The following is a 16,784-nucleotide window of genomic DNA, read 5'->3' on the forward strand; positions in this document are numbered from 1 at the left end:
TTTGCCTCCCCTGTAAAATGTGATGATGTGGCTTTTAACCGCCACATTTTGTAATTGAAATCTCAGTAAACCAACAGCAAATCCCATTCTTGTATTGTACCGTGTTTTTTCGTAACCGCATAAGCTGGGTGTTTTCATTGCAAACAGAATTTACCAGCCACGAGGGGCGCTATTTCTCCCATTTCTTCTTCTTTTAATCTGTCAGGTTGCCGGAAGTGACCTGTCAAAAACGGAAAAGCTCACCGGATCCGTAAGCTATTTATCCAAAAACACCAGAGGATTATTATTTGCATGAATACATCAAAAGGCTTAATTTAAAGACAGGAATCTGCATATATCAGGTGAGTTGCATTACAAAATACACCTGTGTCATGTTAGCGGTTTAACAGCGCCTTTCTCTCGGACTTTAGCCTGTTGCTAATGTTTCAAACCGTTTTGGCTAGTCAGAGTGTAAGGCTTTGTAAAGCTGTTCTAAATAATTTGTTACGACGTGGTACATAGATAGCATTTAAAAGTGGTTTGGTGTAAAGAGTCAACATTAAAATAGAATTAGCATAATTGTGTGTCGGGACATCTGTCCCCATTGAGTACTTTGTCATTAGTGTTTTGGCTCAAGCCTTTGACTTCTTTTGGATCCATTTACTTTTTGCAAGTGCGTATCTGACTTGTTGCTTCTTAGTTTAAATAAACCTCTAAAGTAGCTTATTTAATAGTCGACCCTCTGAGCTCTGTTGGCTATCGTTAGCCTGTGTGTGTCACCTGTGAACCACCTCAATCTTTAACTTGTTCATTGTTAGCATGTACTAGTCTTGCAAATACCATGGGTTGATATTATGTGAAATGAATGGGAATAATGGTTAAAAGTGTGTTTTCATACGTGTCACTTGAATGTCACGTCCATTCAGCTGTAGTAAATCAGATTAATGAAAAGATGATCTCATAGCTGTTTGAATGGGTCCTTAAAGTAACCAACATCCAAGTTTCAGCTGGTTAAATATTACCCTTCGTCTCTCAGTTCAAATCAGCTGTGACGTTTTGTGATCCCTCCCTGTAATCGCACTCTCGTGTTATCCTCCCCTCTCTCTGAAAAAGAGGAGAGCATGGGGAAGTAGAGAAAAAGTTGAGTCTTCTTTCGGCTGCAGTGAAACCGTATTAACCTTTAATTATGGCTTTGAACAGACGTCACTCTTACACTCCCAGGGTGAGTAACATGAGTACATGAGTAATTAATACAACAGTGATAATTTTTGATTAACCAATTTGAAAAGTAACAGTGAGTTATTGCACTATAATGCTAAGAAGTAAGGATTTGTGAGACTCACCATAATGTCGATGTGCGATACATCCACATCTATTGGCTTCATCAGAGTTGATACGTATTTTTAGTAATTTATAAAAAAGTATAGACAGACCTGTCGATGAGAATAACATTATTGTCTTAATATCTACCACATAAGTAGATTTTTAAAAGGTCTGTCTGTCTAAAACCAATGAATCGGTAGGTGAATTGTTTTCATTCGCCGTCTTGTTTTAGTGAGTATAATCCTCTGTCCCAGAAATATTAAACCTCTTCTGATTTATCCTGCCCTGTGGTTCAAACTAAGATAGCATGGATTCACATGCTTCTACAGCTCTATAAAAGGATTAGACTCTTACCACAGTCCCAGTTTGTCTTCAATGTGTGCCTTTGTCTGAACAAGGCAGAGATACTTGCTTGTTTATTGTAGTCCGCACCATATGACTGACTGCAAGTATGTTTCTGTGCTGTGCAGCCTCAGGGCTGTTTTGTCATTGAATATTTTCGATTCCTAAGACTTGATGTTAAAGGCTAAAGCAAGGAGAATTATGGTACTTTGGAATTCTTAAATATAAACAATAAATTCTCTAGTGTTTCATAACTTTGGCTTCCTTATTTATTGTCTCTCCCCCCCCCCCCCCCCCATTGTACTCCTTATTTATTATTGTTTATCCACCCTTTCACCTCTTTCTCTTTACCTGTATCTTCAGCTGACCAGCCCACTGATCAGCAGAATGAGCAGCACAGGAACAGTGGAGAGTAGTAAACCTCCAAAGGTGGGTCCTTTTTCTATGCAGATATAACAAAGGACGGAATAACGTGGCTTATAACTCAAAGAATTTTTATCTACTTTTTGTCTCCCAGATTGGCTCTATAGTCGAGGTGACAGGAAAGGGTCAGCGCGGCACTGTTGCCTACATTGGTGCTACCCTCTTTGCTTCTGGGAAATGGGTGGGTGTCATACTGGATGAGCCGAAAGGCAAGAACGATGGCACCGTGCAGGGCAAACGCTACTTCACCTGTGAGGAAAATCACGGCATATTCGTCAGGCAGTCCCAGGTTAGTGACCTACCGGTGGGCACAAGAGGTACTGATGATGGTGTTATGGCATCAGCACTGAACTGTAAAGATCCAAACAGGCAGATGACATAATAAATGTACAAATGTGGCAGACTGACATCTTTTATTCTCAACTTTTCTTCTGTTTTCTGTCCGTATTTGTTCATTATTCAAAATCAAGCTTTGTAATTTGTTTGTGTTTTTTCGAATGTTGTCCTGATTACACACTTTTGTTCGATTGTACAGATCCAGGTGGTAGAAGATGGCTCCAGTGCCACCTCACCAGATACCCCTGAGTCTGGAACAGCAAAGACACTTAGGCAAAAAGGTGAGCAAGGACCACAACTGACACTCACGTTTCTAAAACATAATGCCTCAAAGTAAGTATTGATAACAAGAGTTTGTAATAAATTATTTAATTATTTTTTTCTAGACATTCCTGAAACTCCCAAAACAAGCAAACAGGTAGGCAAACACGTTTTTGATCTCACTTTTTTTTATTTGTCAATTAAGTAAAAATGCGACAAGTCTGTTGCTTGGTTTTTAACATTGGTGCATGTACTTTGGATTAAACAAACATCCAAATAACCCCTAAATTTAAAATTTTAATTGTAAGAGTTGTTATTAAAAGGCGATCAGTTTGACCCCACTAGTTGTGACATTCGTTGCAGACCAGACGTTTGTCGTTGTTGTTTAGTTTTGTTTGTTTTTTTCTCCTTTATGATACGATGTTGTTTGTTTCGGCTCTCAGCTGCTGGGCTGAATTCTCATGTTTTGTTTTTCTGGATACCTCTTTCAGCAACCAGCGAGCATTAAAAAGGTAGAGCTTTATTTAAATTCAGCACGTTTGCTTGGTCTGCGTTATACTCGTACTAATGCAGCAGTTCATCTTTTTGCACTTAAGCTCTTTATCTGTTGACATTTGCATGGGTCATAAAGACATTACTTGTGATAGGTGCCATTTTCAGTGCATTCTCTTTTGGTTTCCCCACTTTACTTTCATTAAGCTTTTTTTTTTTTATTCTGGTGAAGGCATTTCGTGTACATGCGTAGACGACAACACGGTGACAGTTTCAGGTTCTCCTGATGCTGTTCATGTCAGTTCTCTTTGTGTCGTAATTCAATGAATTCTTTTTTTTCACTTTTACATTGTTGCATGATCTCAGTTTTTGCTTGTCCCTGTGATCTCTCAAGATTAACTTTGCTCTTGATGATTTTAAATGGTGCATGCAGCTACACTATGTGGACAAAAGTACTGGGCCACCTACACATTACACCGACAGCAGCTGCTCGACCGGGGAAACTGTGGAAACCCAGTTTGATGTTGATGCCAGAGAAAGTTTGGAACCTTGCAGTTTTAGAGTCGGTAGATAGTTTGTGGCGTTTATGCACTGTGTGTCTCAGCACTTGGCTCGCCTGCTCCTGTAACTCTGGTGGTGTGCCAAGCTATGACTGAGTCGCTGAAGTTAATTTCAGAACATTTCCAGTTTTTGCAGATTTTCGAGGGAAGAAATTTTCACAGACTGACTTGTTGCAATGGTGGCACCCTGTTACAGTATACGCTAAAATTCAGCAAGTGCTTTAGAATAGAGGTGGGAATCACCATACATCCCACAATACGATATTATCACAATACTTAACGCACGATACGATATTATTGCAAGTTTTAAAAAATATTTTGCGATATTCAGATTCTGTACATAAAGGTAAACTTTATCAATATTCATTTTATCTAATAACAAAGTCTCACACTCAGTCTTTCTCTCATTTCAGTTTTATTGTTGACAAACTGAACGGTTTGTATTACAGTCTAGTCCAACTTAACTGAACGCAACCATCTGGTACAATTATAGCTATTCTGAACTATGCAATTTATGAAAACTATGCAGCCCATTCAGCAACTGAAGAATTTGAAAGTAAATTAAAACAAAATATAATTTTACATTAAATAAAAAAGTTTTAAACTTAATTAAAATAAAACATGTCTTAAATTAAAATAAGTAAACTGTCATGTTTATTGCTGCCATAAAAAAAGTTAAACACATTTGGACAGTGAAGGAATGTCAGGATTCTTGCTCAGAAAAAGGATCAACATGCTCTGAAGTCAGAGCACAAAAACCTTTTTTGTAACAAAATATCGATTTCTGCTGTCCCTGTATCGATACATTATTAGCAAACAAAATATCACGATACTACAGAGTATCGATTTTTTCCCCCACCCCTACTTTAGAATGACCCATTCCTTCATAAATGCTTGTAAAGGCAGGCTGCATGGCTGGGGACTTGAGTTAATACACCTGAATTCAAAGATTCATGGCCCAGTGCTTTTGACCATATTCTGTATTAAAGTAACGATCTGTGAATACAAAACTAACAGCAAATGCTTCTTACGTGCTTCTAATCTCTTATCTTGCCTTACCACTGGATGTATGTATATCTGTGTGTGTGTGTGTTTGTGTATGTGTGCGTGTGTGTGTGTGTGTGTGTGCGTGCACGCATCTCCTCCAGTCCTCTGCCCGCCGCTCGGCAAAGGTGAGCTTGCCTACAGCAGAGTGGAGAGGACAAATGGAATGCAAATACATGAGTTAATTCTGAAAAGTTTGATTATTTTAATGTTTGGGACCATAAGAAGCAGATTTCTCCTTATGAAATACTTGACTTTGAAAGAATTGTATGAGTAATAGTTACTTGAGGTGTGTGATCTTTCGTTGACTCAGGAGGGGCAGACTAAAAACAGGATGTTAATATCACTAACCTGGTTGTGTATGATAACATTAAGGGGTAGTACTAAAAGCTTTCATTATTCATCTTCAGTCTAACCTGCATTTAGTTTAAGTAACCGCTCTGACACAGTTTCTATGATCACACTGTGGCAGTGGAAAACGCCACGTCTCACATCAGCTACCTCCCTCCCCTCCCTCCTGGTCCGTCCCTCCAGCCGCTCCTGCCTGTCGCTCAGGGTACGCTCCGTCGTGTCATAGAGCTTCAGCTGACACCTCACAGGGAGCGGGGTGAAGCACATTACTGACGTTATGGCACAGGTGTATACTTGCAGGGTGGTGTCTCATGTAAGGGACACTGGGAGGTGATTATATTTGGGAATCATTGTATCACATTCATTTCACAGATGAATCTTCCAACGTCCACTGGGTTTATTGAAAGTTCTTGTTCACTGTGGTCCAAACTCCTGTTTTGATAGTTGGATTGTTTGCCGATGCTTTACAGCACACCTCTTCTTCTTTTTTTGCATGTTTTATTTTTAAACTTCTCCCGCCGTCACAGTCCGTTCATAATCTGCCTTCGTCAACAGGCTTCTCGTGAGAGTCTCGCATCCTCTCTGTCTGGTGATGTCAGTGAGGCGGGCCTGTCCTCCCAGCAGGGTGCTCTGGGCGCCCCTGTCATACCTCAGCCCAGTGGGTCACCTGCAGCAGCAGCTGCTTCTGTTCCAGCTACTCCGAGCAAGGTAGGCCATTAACCTAAAGAAGAGGCTCTAATTAGAGAAAGGAAAGAACTTTCAGCTCATCTCATCTCCATTTTTTATTTTTTTTTATTTTATTTCTTATTTATGATTGACTTGATTTTTGTTATATTTCATCCGTCTTATTATAACCAGGTGGAACCTGCCATATCCAAGCAGGTAGAGTTTCTTAATGGCTACATGTAGGGATGCACCGATACCGATACTGTAAAATGTGTGTGTACTCATACTCGTAAAAGTTAACCGATACCATGAACTGATACCAACTTATTTTATTAATCAGAGGGTGGCTTGTCATTTCTGTTGTAGTTTGTTAGATTGGCCACTAGGGGGCCAATTATTATTTTATTTATTATTTATTTTATAATTTTTTATATTTTATTATTTATATAATAATAATTATTTTGTTTGTTTACAATATGGACACTCTGCAATAATTTAAAAGTTTATTTTATTCTCAAACCTATTTTGTATTTATTTTATTCCAAACAGAAGTGTTTATTTATTATTCTGAAAGCTCGAGACAGTGCCAATAGTTCAGTGATATTTTGTAAAATTACAATGTGGAGACTCTGCAATAATTTAACAGAAGTGCTTATTTTTCACTTGAAATTTTTTTGTGGTCATTTTTATTAAGATTTTATTTTTTATCGGCAGGGAATATAATAAAACCTGTCTGCCAATTCATTGTATTTGTGTATGTGTGTGTGTGGTAGAAGTATCGTTTTTTGTACTCTGTATCGGCAAGTACTCAGATCCAAGTATTGGTATCGTATCGGTTTGAAAAAATTGGTATCGTTGCATCCCTAGCTACATGCATGCTGATGATGCCTGGCATGTGTTTACTAACAACATCAGGGGGGAAAACTTATCCTCAGCAGAGCTTCTCGATACTACTACCTCACGGGGAATTTTCTGGTGATGACGCATGGTTTACTTTGAGGCACTTAAAGAAATATCCTTACATCACTGTCTCTAAGGGAAATGGTTGAACTGTAGGAATCTCTCTCTCTCTCTCTCCCTCCCTTTCCCTTCAATAAAATAAAATAAAAAAATCTTTGCAAGAATTTGGAGTAACATTGTATATGTTATACATTGTGCATCTGGGATTTTAGTGGTGGGACTTGATTAATGTTTTGCTTTTTTTGGTCCTCTTTTCAAAAGTAGAGTCTAGGGAAGTAGATGAGGTTCAGTTAATGGATTAATTTTGTTGATCCCGCTCTCCCATCGTCTTGCCTCTAATCACTTCATAGGAGGAGGAATCACTACGAGCTCAAGTCAAGGACCTGGAGGAGAAACTGGAGACTTTGAAGATGAAGCGAACAGAAGACAAAGCCAAGCTTAAGGAACTGGAGAAACACAAGATCCAGTTGGAGCAGCTTCAGGAGTGGAAGACCAAAATGCAGGAGCAGCAGGCCGAGCTGCAGAAACAACTCAAAGAGGCCAAGAAGGTAGACTGGAATGGATGAACTTAAATAGTCATCGGTGCTACAGTGTGATGTCTTTTTTCTCAAGGTTTTGGGAATGAAAGAACAACCTCTTAACTCATCAGGCTTGCCAGTTTCATGCTTTATTTATACCTTCTTACTTCACAGGAAGCCAGGGAGGCACAGGAGGCCAAGGAGCGCTACATGGAGGAGATGTCTGACACGGCAGATGCCATAGAGATGGCCACGCTGGACAAAGAGATGGCAGAAGAGAGAGCAGAATCGCTCCAGGTTGAGGTGGATAGCCTGAAAGAGAAAGTGGAGGAGCTGTCAATGGACCTGGAGATCCTTAGGCATGAGATTTCAGAGAAAGGTGCGTTTGGGGAAAATAAGAAAAGCACCAAGAAGGCCAAACAGCATGTTTATAATAACCACTGCTATTCAAGTCATCCACAAGGTCTTCTTATGTATTCTGTATCCATCTCATTTCTGCTCACTTCTCATCAAGTGCTGTCCACCTTTCTGTGCACTGTTTCCTGCTGCAGGCTCAGATGGAGCTGCCTCCAGTTACCAGGTCAAGCAGCTGGAGGAGCAGAACAGCAGACTGAAGGAGGCGCTGGTCAGGTCAGTAGCAAATACCTTTTTAAATGAAGGTATTTGCCTGCTCTTTGTTACACTGCGTACACATAAATAAAAAAGAAATCACATTAACCTGTCTTAACTCGTAAAAAAGCAGTAAGAGAAGACAAGTCCTAAAAAAACAAATAAACAAACCAAAAAAAATCCTTCTTTCCGGTTCCTCCTCAGGATGAGAGATCTGTCTGCTTCAGAGAAACAGGAACATGTGAAGCTTCAGAAGCAGACGGAGAAGAAGAACGTGGAGCTGGAGACTCTGAGGACTCAGAAAGAAAAACTGCAGGAAGAACTCAAGCAGGCAGAGGCCACAATTGATGAACTGAAGGAACAGGTAAAGGATGTACACATAAATACAGGAAGGCAATGGTTTATTTAGGTTCTACTGGTTCACAGTAGCTCATAATACATGGTAAAAATAAAAACTAGTCATTGACAGCAAAGATGCATGTCCTTAATCTGAAAAATTGTGAGAGAAATCGTGAGACTTATTTGTGGAAACTAAAGACCTGTGTGTGTGTGTACCAGGTGGATGCTGCTCTGGGCTCAGAGGAGATGGTGGAGACCCTGACGGAGAGGAACCTCGACCTTGAGGAGAAAGTCAGAGGGCTGAGAGAAACCGTGACTGATCTGGTCAGTGCAGCTGTATTTATAATAGATCTAATAGAATACAACTGACACTCCTTAACCCTTTAAGACCTACCATAGAACCAAGTCTGCCAGAGCTTATATTATATTTTTACATGCTGTGGAGCCATTTTTGGGAACATTTCAAGTTGTTATACATCAATACAACCATTACAGCCTAGATTTTAATAATATGTATGAATTAAGTGCATAGTGATTACATAAATTGCAAAAAAGTGCAATAAACTATAAAAAAATTGAAAATCGTTTTTGTTTTTTTACATATATTTCTAGTTAGAGAAATTTAAGAGGCTTATCCCTCAAAACTGTAAATACAAAATAGTTTCCCACCACAGGAAATTTATTTTGAGTGTCTTCATAGTTTTATTTTTGAAATACACCAATTTTTATACACTGCAGGAAAAACGAAAATAAATATTATACTGCAAATTTGCAAAAAAGCAGCATATGCATCAAAATAAACTATTTCCAGCAGTGCAATATGAGACCTAAGCTTCCCAGAAACGACACAGAAAGTCATAAAGTCAAACATAACTTTTAAAAACACCAGTATAGGCTCATTGAGGCCCGGACGGTAAAAAACTACATTTCCGCGAAAATGACGTCACTTCCGGTTCCGGGCAGGTCATGGCAGACATGCGATAGTTCGCGCTGATGGACGTAGGAAGTGTTATGAACAGCTGATCGGATCGGCAAAGCGTGTTTCTGGAATATTATGTTTTTGTTGCTGCAAGCGCTTTTTATGCAGTTTTTGCAAAGCTATATGTGGAAGGAAACTGTGACCTAGCACAAGCTGATGGCATAAGATGTAAGTACAACTCCTCCGTTTTCATATGCAAAAAAAATTATTGCGCTAGCTTACGTGGTTGCAGAGCTACCGGGATTTAAATATAGTTACGCAAAACAGAGCGTGCCCGCTCCAACCGGCTTTAAAGGGTTAAATCTCCAACATGACACATCCAGGACAAAGGTGTAAGGAAAAGGTTTGAATGAGATATTTATAGCAGACCAACCGCTTTTTTTTTCTTTTTCTTTTTGCATTAACAGGAAGCCATCAATGAGATGAATGATGAGCTCCAAGAGAATGCCAGAGAAACAGAGATGGAGCTGAGGGAACAGCTCGATCTGAGTGGAGCAAAGGTCAGAGAGGCAGACAAAAGGGTGGAAGCTGCCCAGGAGACTGTAGCTGATTACCAGCAGACCATCAACAAATACAGAGAACTCACTGGCTCACTTCAGGTAGGTGGATGGAGGGGTAATTCTGCAGGCCTGCAGTTCTATTGTCCTGATGATGTAAAAGGTTTGTTTTGTGCATTAGGAGGCCAACAGGGAGCTGATCAGTCAGCAGAATGCAAATGCAGAACAAGTTCAGCAACCACCTGCAGAGCTGTTTGACTTTAAGATCAAGTTTGCAGAGACGAAGGCTTACGCCAAGGTAAGAGAGCTCCATGGTGACATACAACCTCGGTGCCAGTGCTGTTGGTTTTCTTTATTTAAACAACTAACCTCTCTCTTTGTCTCCAGGCCATTGAGATGGAGCTGAGGAAAATGGAAGTAGCTCAGTCGAACAGACAGGTGTCCCTCCTCACCTCCTTCATGCCAGACTCCTTCCTTCGCCATGGTGGGGACCATGACTGTATTCTGGTACTCCTGCTTATTCCCAGGCTTATCTGCAAGGTATGAGGCAGACACATGACAGGTTTGAATTCTTGTGCTCGATTTTAGAATTACTTGGTTGTAGTATGTTTTTCAAAGAGCTTTCCCAAATCCTTAATCAGCTGTGTCTGTGTGTGGTCGATATCTCCTTGTCCGAAGGCTGAACTCATCAGTAAACAGGCACAGGAGAAGTTTGACTTGAACGGGAACCCGGTGCAGGGAACAGGGCTCAGAGGGCCTCCAGGAGAACAGCGCAGCTTCGCTTCAGGACTGGTCTACTCCCTCAGCCTGCTGCAGGCCACCCTGCATAAATATGAACAGTAAATATCGCAGCTTTACCAATAAAGATGCAGGAATAAAATAGGTGAACATACCTTCATCACTGGGTCGATGTGTTTTACTCTTTTTCTTTTCCCCTGCACTCGTTTAGGGCTCTGAACACCTGCAGCGTGGACGTTTTTAAGCGCATGGGAACCCTTTACTCTGAAATGAGTTTCCATGAACGCTCTCTGGATTATTTCATAGATCTGCTTCATAAAGATCAGCTGGATGAGACCGTTCAGGTGGAACCTCTCACTAAGGCCATCAAGTACTATCAGGTAACGCAGGGATGTGTATAAACTGTGTAACTGTAGATGTCAGTGAGTTTATAACATGTTCATTATATCAAGTATCTGTTGTATTGTCTTCCAGCAACTGTACAGTGTCCATCTGGCAGATCACACTGAAGACTGCACAGTGCAGCTGGCTGATCACATTAAGGTATGTCAAGCATGTTTAGCAAAGTTAAAAAGATTTATACGGTTTCACTTGTAATGCAGGGCTATAAAACCAGAAATAACACTATTATAAAAAATGTTTTTTAATATGTCCAAAATGTATAAATCTGTAAAGAAAAAGAAGTGTCGGGTAGGGCTGCCACAAACGATTATTTTGATAGTTGACTAGTCACCGATTATTTTTGTGATTAGTCGACTAATCAGATCATCATCCATTGGACATAAAACCTACAGCTTATTGCACCAGCAGCATCTGCTCTTATATAACTATCATTAGCTTACAGCTTTAAGCGTTTAAGGTAAGTGCTAACTAAAAATAAAGACAAGATGATAGTTTGTTAAATTTTAATGAAATTTGCAGATTGTTTCGTGAAGTTTAATAAACTCCTTGCTATCTAAAATATAATAGGACACCGGAGTAAATTCTCCAGCATCTCACACTTCTGATAATCAGCTGTCTGCTTGATGTTTATTCAGCTGTGTAAAAACTGTAACTTTAATCTCAGCCAAACCGATTTACTCAGGAACAAATAAAATACTAAAAAAAGCCAAACAATAACATTTTTAAGTTATGTAAGTGACTTATATATGTTTAACCTGAGTAGCGAAAGACGGCGGTGGGTTTGAAAACGATTTCCCGGGAGTCCGATGTTCTCACGGCTCTAGTGAGCCTAGCCCCCGGCTAGCTATCGAGCTAGTGGGTAACAGACATCTCCGAAAACGTCGGAGTGCTTTTGAAAATATGTGGTGTCTTGATAAATTGAGCAGATATTTGAGGTTTACACAGCTACATTCTCGCCTGAAAATATGTTAAACGTGTATTTTGTGACCCAGAAAGAATAATAAGATATTAAAACTAACTAGCTGCCGCCATTGTTGGAAACTGAGCTGGGCTGCGCTATGAATTCTGGGACACAGCTTCTTCTTCTTCTTCGGGGTTTAACAGCAGCTGGCATCCTCGTACATGCAGTGCTGCCATCTTCTGTTTCAGTCCGTTATTACACTCTTAAATCCTGCTACTTATTCCTGCTGCTTTTGTGATCTTACAAAGCTTCAAAAGACGCATCGACTATTAAATCAGTCGTCGACGATTTTGATAGTCGACGTAATCGTGACTAGTCGACTAATCGTGGCAGCCCTAGTGTTGGGTTTTCCTTTTAAATGACACATGCCGCCTTTTCACTTCCAGTTTACTCAGAGTGCCCTGGACTGTATGGTAGTGGAGGTAGCTCGTCTTCGCGCCTTCCTGTCATCAGGACAGGAGAGCTCTGGTTTAGCAGTTCTTCTGAAGGACCTGGACACCTCCTGTTCTGATATCAGACAGTTTTGTAAGAAGATCCGCCGTCGCATGCCCGGAACAGATGTAGCTGGAGTCCCCGCTGCTCTCAGTTTTGGACCAGAGGTACGGAAACATGTCATACAAACCAACGCACCATTGCTGATTGGGATCTGTATAATTACAGCTGTACGCCTGACATGTCTCTCCTCATATGGCAGGTTTCAGAGACGCTGACCGAGTGCAGGCGTCAGTTGACCCGTGTGGTTGCGGTACTTCAAGAGGTAGCTGCAGCTGGAGCTCAGATGGTTCCTTCGCTGGGAGAACAGGAAGGTCTCAATGCTCTTAAACTGGAGGATATTGCCTGCAAGGTTGTGGAGCAGGTACTAGTTCTAGTTAATTGGCACACATAGCACATCAGATGTTTGATCTTGTGTTCTGAGCATTTTGCACAACATCAGTAGGTTGTGTATCAAGCACTGTTGATTTAATCTCTTGCTATTATCACCATCTGCTTTCTGTTCTCTAAGGTATATGGCTCCCATGGTGTAAATGGCCCAGAGTTACTGCGGCAGTCTTGCAGCTCTGTCATCACCACCATGAACAAGATGGCTACAGCCATGCAGGAAGGAGAGTATGATGCTGAAAAACCACAGGGAAAGGTATTTGTATGGTTGAACAGTTTCACAGTACTCATTTCACATGGTGAAGTCCCCAGTTTAGGACTTTTCAGACTAATTCTCACTTCACCAATTAGACTCTTCCAGTGGAAATGAGAGCAGCCACAGTCAGGGCAGAAATGACTGACGCCGAAGGTCTGGGAGTCAAACTAGAAGACAGAGAAACCGTCATCAAGGAGCTCAAGAAGTCTCTCAAGATTAAGGTAACATGCTGAAGAAAAGTTGCTGCCACTTCGAATTGAAAGGGACTGGAAAGATGAAAACTGAACCGACAGGTATAACAAGCATGGCGCTGTATCTCCTTTTTATCTCAGGGTGAGGAGCTGAGTGAGGCCCATGTCCGCCTCAGCCTCTTGGAGAAGAAGCTGGACACCTCCACCAAAGATGCTGATGAACGTGTGGAGAAGATTCAGACCAAACTGGATGAGAACCTTGCCCTGCTGAAGAAGAAAGAAAAGTAGGATTAATAAACAATGAAATTTTCCTCTCCATTTTCTTTATTATGGCGGTTGTTTTCCTCCTCATTTGACCCTCCCCGTTACTCTTCTCCAGGGAGTTTGAGGAGACGATGGATGCTCTGCAGGCTGATATTGACCAGCTGGAGGCTGAGAAGGCAGAGCTGAAACAACGACTCAGTAACCAGTCAAAGATGACCATTGAAGGCCTGAGAGGTCCACCTGCCTCAGGAATTGCCTCCATTGTTCAGGGATCAGCAGGAGGTGAAGTTCCCACTTCTTATTTATGCTCATTTCTTCTCAGCAGCAGTTTTATATTTGATGGTGGTTTATATTAATGTCACATGTAATTGTTCTATCCAGAGAAAAGCAATTGCAATTAACTGGATTTTATAAGAAGTCTTGCAAAAATTGAGTATATTCTATTACAGTGAAACTTTTCCTTCCAGACTTTAGTCAGATTTTAACTAATGAAAGTGAGGAGAATCGGCACCATCTAAGGAGAACCACAAGGTGTCGTTGTTTCCACTATCATTTTATTTTTCCCCATCAGGTCTGCCTCCCTCTATGGGAGGGCCAATGCAGGTGGTGGACTCTCCTCTCCTCAGGCAGCAGATTGAAGCCCAGAGGCTGGGTATTAAACACCTAAAGAATGAAAACAACAGACTCAAGGTATGCTAGATTCAAGCGTGTGTATGTGTGTGAATTTACAGAACCCGTCCCGATTTCATCCTTTTTTGTATATTTGTCACGCTTAAATGTAGGGATGGGTATCGTTTAGGTTTTATCCGATACCGGTGCCAAACCAGTACTTTTGAAACGGTGCCGGTGCTTAAACGGTGCTCAAACCGGTGCTTAAAGAATGGAGAACACAAACTTTGTCCAAAAACCTCTCATGTTTAGCTGTTTTTTTGTAAAAAGATAACAATGTTAGCCTTTTCTGCAGCTATGGGGCATATATGGTATCACTCTTGGCTGGAAGCAGTGCTTAAACAATGGGAAAAACACAAACTTTGTCCAAAAACCTCTCATGTTTAACTGTTTTCCACTTTTTCTTTGTTCATTTTAGCCTTTTTGGCCAGGGTGAAGGGAGTATCTGCCATCAAACAAGAAGACAGCCGCATGTAGCTATGACGATGTTTGCTAGTTCACCTTACATGCGTTAATTTAATAACGTGGTTAGCCTACTCAACGTAAATTACACACGAACAACATGAAGCTACTCACGCAGAGAAGAACGGCTGCTGCTGCATCATCATCCTCATCATCTCTGCTACACTAGCAGGGCTCCGGGTCCGATAACAGGCACCCACCCGCAGTAGATGTGCTCGGTGTGAGGTCTCGCAGCAAGCTATCAAATACGGCGCATTTCTCGGCTTTTAAAAAAACCCGCTATGCGTCGCCAGGTGTTTCATCAGATTTGAGGTGTTACCTCCTTTGACAGTATCACAGTATCACCTTAAAGCACTTGTTGCAGGCTGCTGAGTTTGCATCTTTTGCTGTGAAGTACAGCCAGACTTTTGACCGCTTCGCCTTGGGCATTTTTAATCTGTAGCTCTGCTCTAAAAGAACGTACGTACCTGGACCCGCCTACTATCCTCAGAAACGTAAAATGATTGGCTAGAATCTAAAGTGTATCACAGCTCAGGAAAAAAAAAAAGCACCGAAATGTGCGCTGCTTTTCGGTCTGGTTACTACCGTTTATGTCAGAACCGGTGCCATGATGGCACCGGACACCGGTACCCATCCCTTCTTAAATGTTTCAGATCATCACGTAAATGGTAATAAAAGACAAAAATAACTAGAGTAAAAACAAAATGTTTTTAAATTACAATTTTTATGTTTTTTTAAAAAAACAAACAAACAACCAATTTCTTTGTCTAATATTAACTTGTTCGATAATCTGAAACATTTTTAACAAATATGCAAAAAAAGGAATTTTAAAAAAAGGGCAGATACTTTTTATGACACTGTGTGTGTGTGTGTGTGTATTTATATCAAAACAAAACTATAATAATAAACTACATAAACTTACAGGCAGAGAAAATGAGAGCCCAGCTAGCCTCCCTGCCGCCGCTCCGCCCTCCTAAACTCCCACAAGTGTCTAAAGAAAGCTCCATGCCTCCAGAGGGACTAAACACAGGCATATACCGAAGGACTGACCAGCTGCTGGCAACCCTGCTCAAGCTGAGTGCCGAGGTTAAAGTGGTGGACATCACTGGAAAGACGGCAGGTATGTGGACACAGAGGTTTTAAGTATTTTCATATTCTGAAGAAGACTTTTGTGAGTTTGCTAAATGCATTGGGCAATTATTTTATGACTCCTTCATTTCTTACAGTTAGTGCAAGCGCTCAGCTCCTGGAGCAGACAGCTCGTCTGCAGAACCTCAGTGATGCTCTGGATAAACTCAAGGTGCCGCTATAATGTAGTTTGCATTACAAAATCCTTATGTTGTCTTGTTATCTGACAGCAGTTTTAAAAACAAGCAGTCTGACCAGATCTCCTGTTTCAGGGTGAGGTAGGCGAACATGTGGTCTCATATCAGCCTGGAGCAAAGGCTGCTTCTGACTTTGCCACATTCCCAGTCACCTCTTTTACTAAGGTATTACTATAGTAGTATAAAAGAATATAAATGATTCATGTTATACAACAGTGGAAAATATATTTCACGTGCATATTTTTTGTTTCCTAGGCCAAGGAAGAGAAGCAGGGAGACACTGTATTCATTGGCCGTGTTGCGATTCCATGCACCCGTGGACAGGAACAAGTCCACCGTCTCATCCTATCAAAGCCGCAGTTGCAGCAAGTGCACAGTCTCCTCATGGTTTAGAGCAGTAGGATCGCACAGCAGATTATCTTCTTATTCCAGCTAACACTTCAGCATTCCTATTTGTCTTTTTTGCTTTTCACTTTTCTCAGGAAACTGTTTCCACTTATAGCACTAATATTATCGACCCAGAGAAGTGTCTTTATAAAAGTGATTGTTTTTCTGAATTTCAAGACTCCCGAATGTCATTAAGGTGTCATGATTTGATTATTGAAGAAGTTTCTGTACCAATGTTCACTCTGTGCAAATGGGAAGGACTACAAAGCAATTTTTTACTGCATTTGCAATGACTGATAGTTTGTTCCTTTGTATCTTTTGTATTTGTGCAAGTCAGACAATAAAAGATGGCAGCCCAATTCTGAGCAAGAAATACTCAAATGTATGTTTACGTTTATACTTGTAAGCTGATATTACAGTGTAAACTTTCACTAATATGATAAAGTGCCAGCTCACAGTTTGTCTGCTTATTTTGGTTTCAACCTCATTAACTTATTTACTCACATTAACTATCTCACCAATAAAGTGTGTGAAACTTTATTCAAAAGAGTTTTGCAGACACAACCACATT

At 40.7% G+C, this 16,784-nt stretch overlaps 1 protein-coding gene across 6 annotated transcripts; it reads left to right on the forward strand.

Annotated features, from left to right (window-relative positions):
* Positions 1-190: 190 nt before the first annotated feature.
* LOC146521631 (dynactin subunit 1-like) lies at positions 191-16,668 on the forward strand. 6 transcript variants are annotated; one of them, XM_085139010.1, is made up of 32 exons: positions 191-341; positions 2,008-2,073; positions 2,162-2,356; positions 2,603-2,684; positions 2,790-2,821; positions 3,156-3,176; positions 4,865-4,888; positions 5,233-5,316; positions 5,667-5,819; positions 5,970-5,993; positions 7,088-7,285; positions 7,430-7,634; positions 7,807-7,885; positions 8,069-8,228; positions 8,423-8,527; positions 9,590-9,781; positions 9,861-9,977; positions 10,067-10,219; positions 10,358-10,518; positions 10,629-10,797; positions 10,892-10,960; positions 12,167-12,379; positions 12,475-12,636; positions 12,784-12,915; positions 13,011-13,136; positions 13,248-13,390; positions 13,486-13,652; positions 13,942-14,060; positions 15,426-15,621; positions 15,728-15,801; positions 15,902-15,991; positions 16,082-16,668. In XM_085139010.1, exons 2-32 carry the CDS (start codon positions 2,032-2,034, stop codon positions 16,217-16,219), a joined length of 3,825 nt encoding a protein of 1,274 aa, XP_084995136.1. In that variant the 5' UTR covers positions 191-341; positions 2,008-2,031; the 3' UTR covers positions 16,220-16,668. The 6 variants fall into 6 exon arrangements, with proteins under 6 accessions (XP_084995136.1, XP_084995127.1, XP_084995131.1 ...); XM_085139001.1 differs by lacking the exon at positions 191-341 and adding an exon at positions 364-1,201; XM_085139005.1 differs by lacking the exons at positions 191-341; positions 5,970-5,993 and adding an exon at positions 364-1,201.
* Positions 16,669-16,784: the final 116 nt, after the last annotated feature.

Source organism: Neolamprologus multifasciatus, chromosome 3, assembly GCF_963576455.1.
Source record: "Neolamprologus multifasciatus chromosome 3, fNeoMul1.2, whole genome shotgun sequence".
Lineage (NCBI taxonomy): Eukaryota > Metazoa > Chordata > Actinopteri > Cichliformes > Cichlidae > Neolamprologus > Neolamprologus multifasciatus.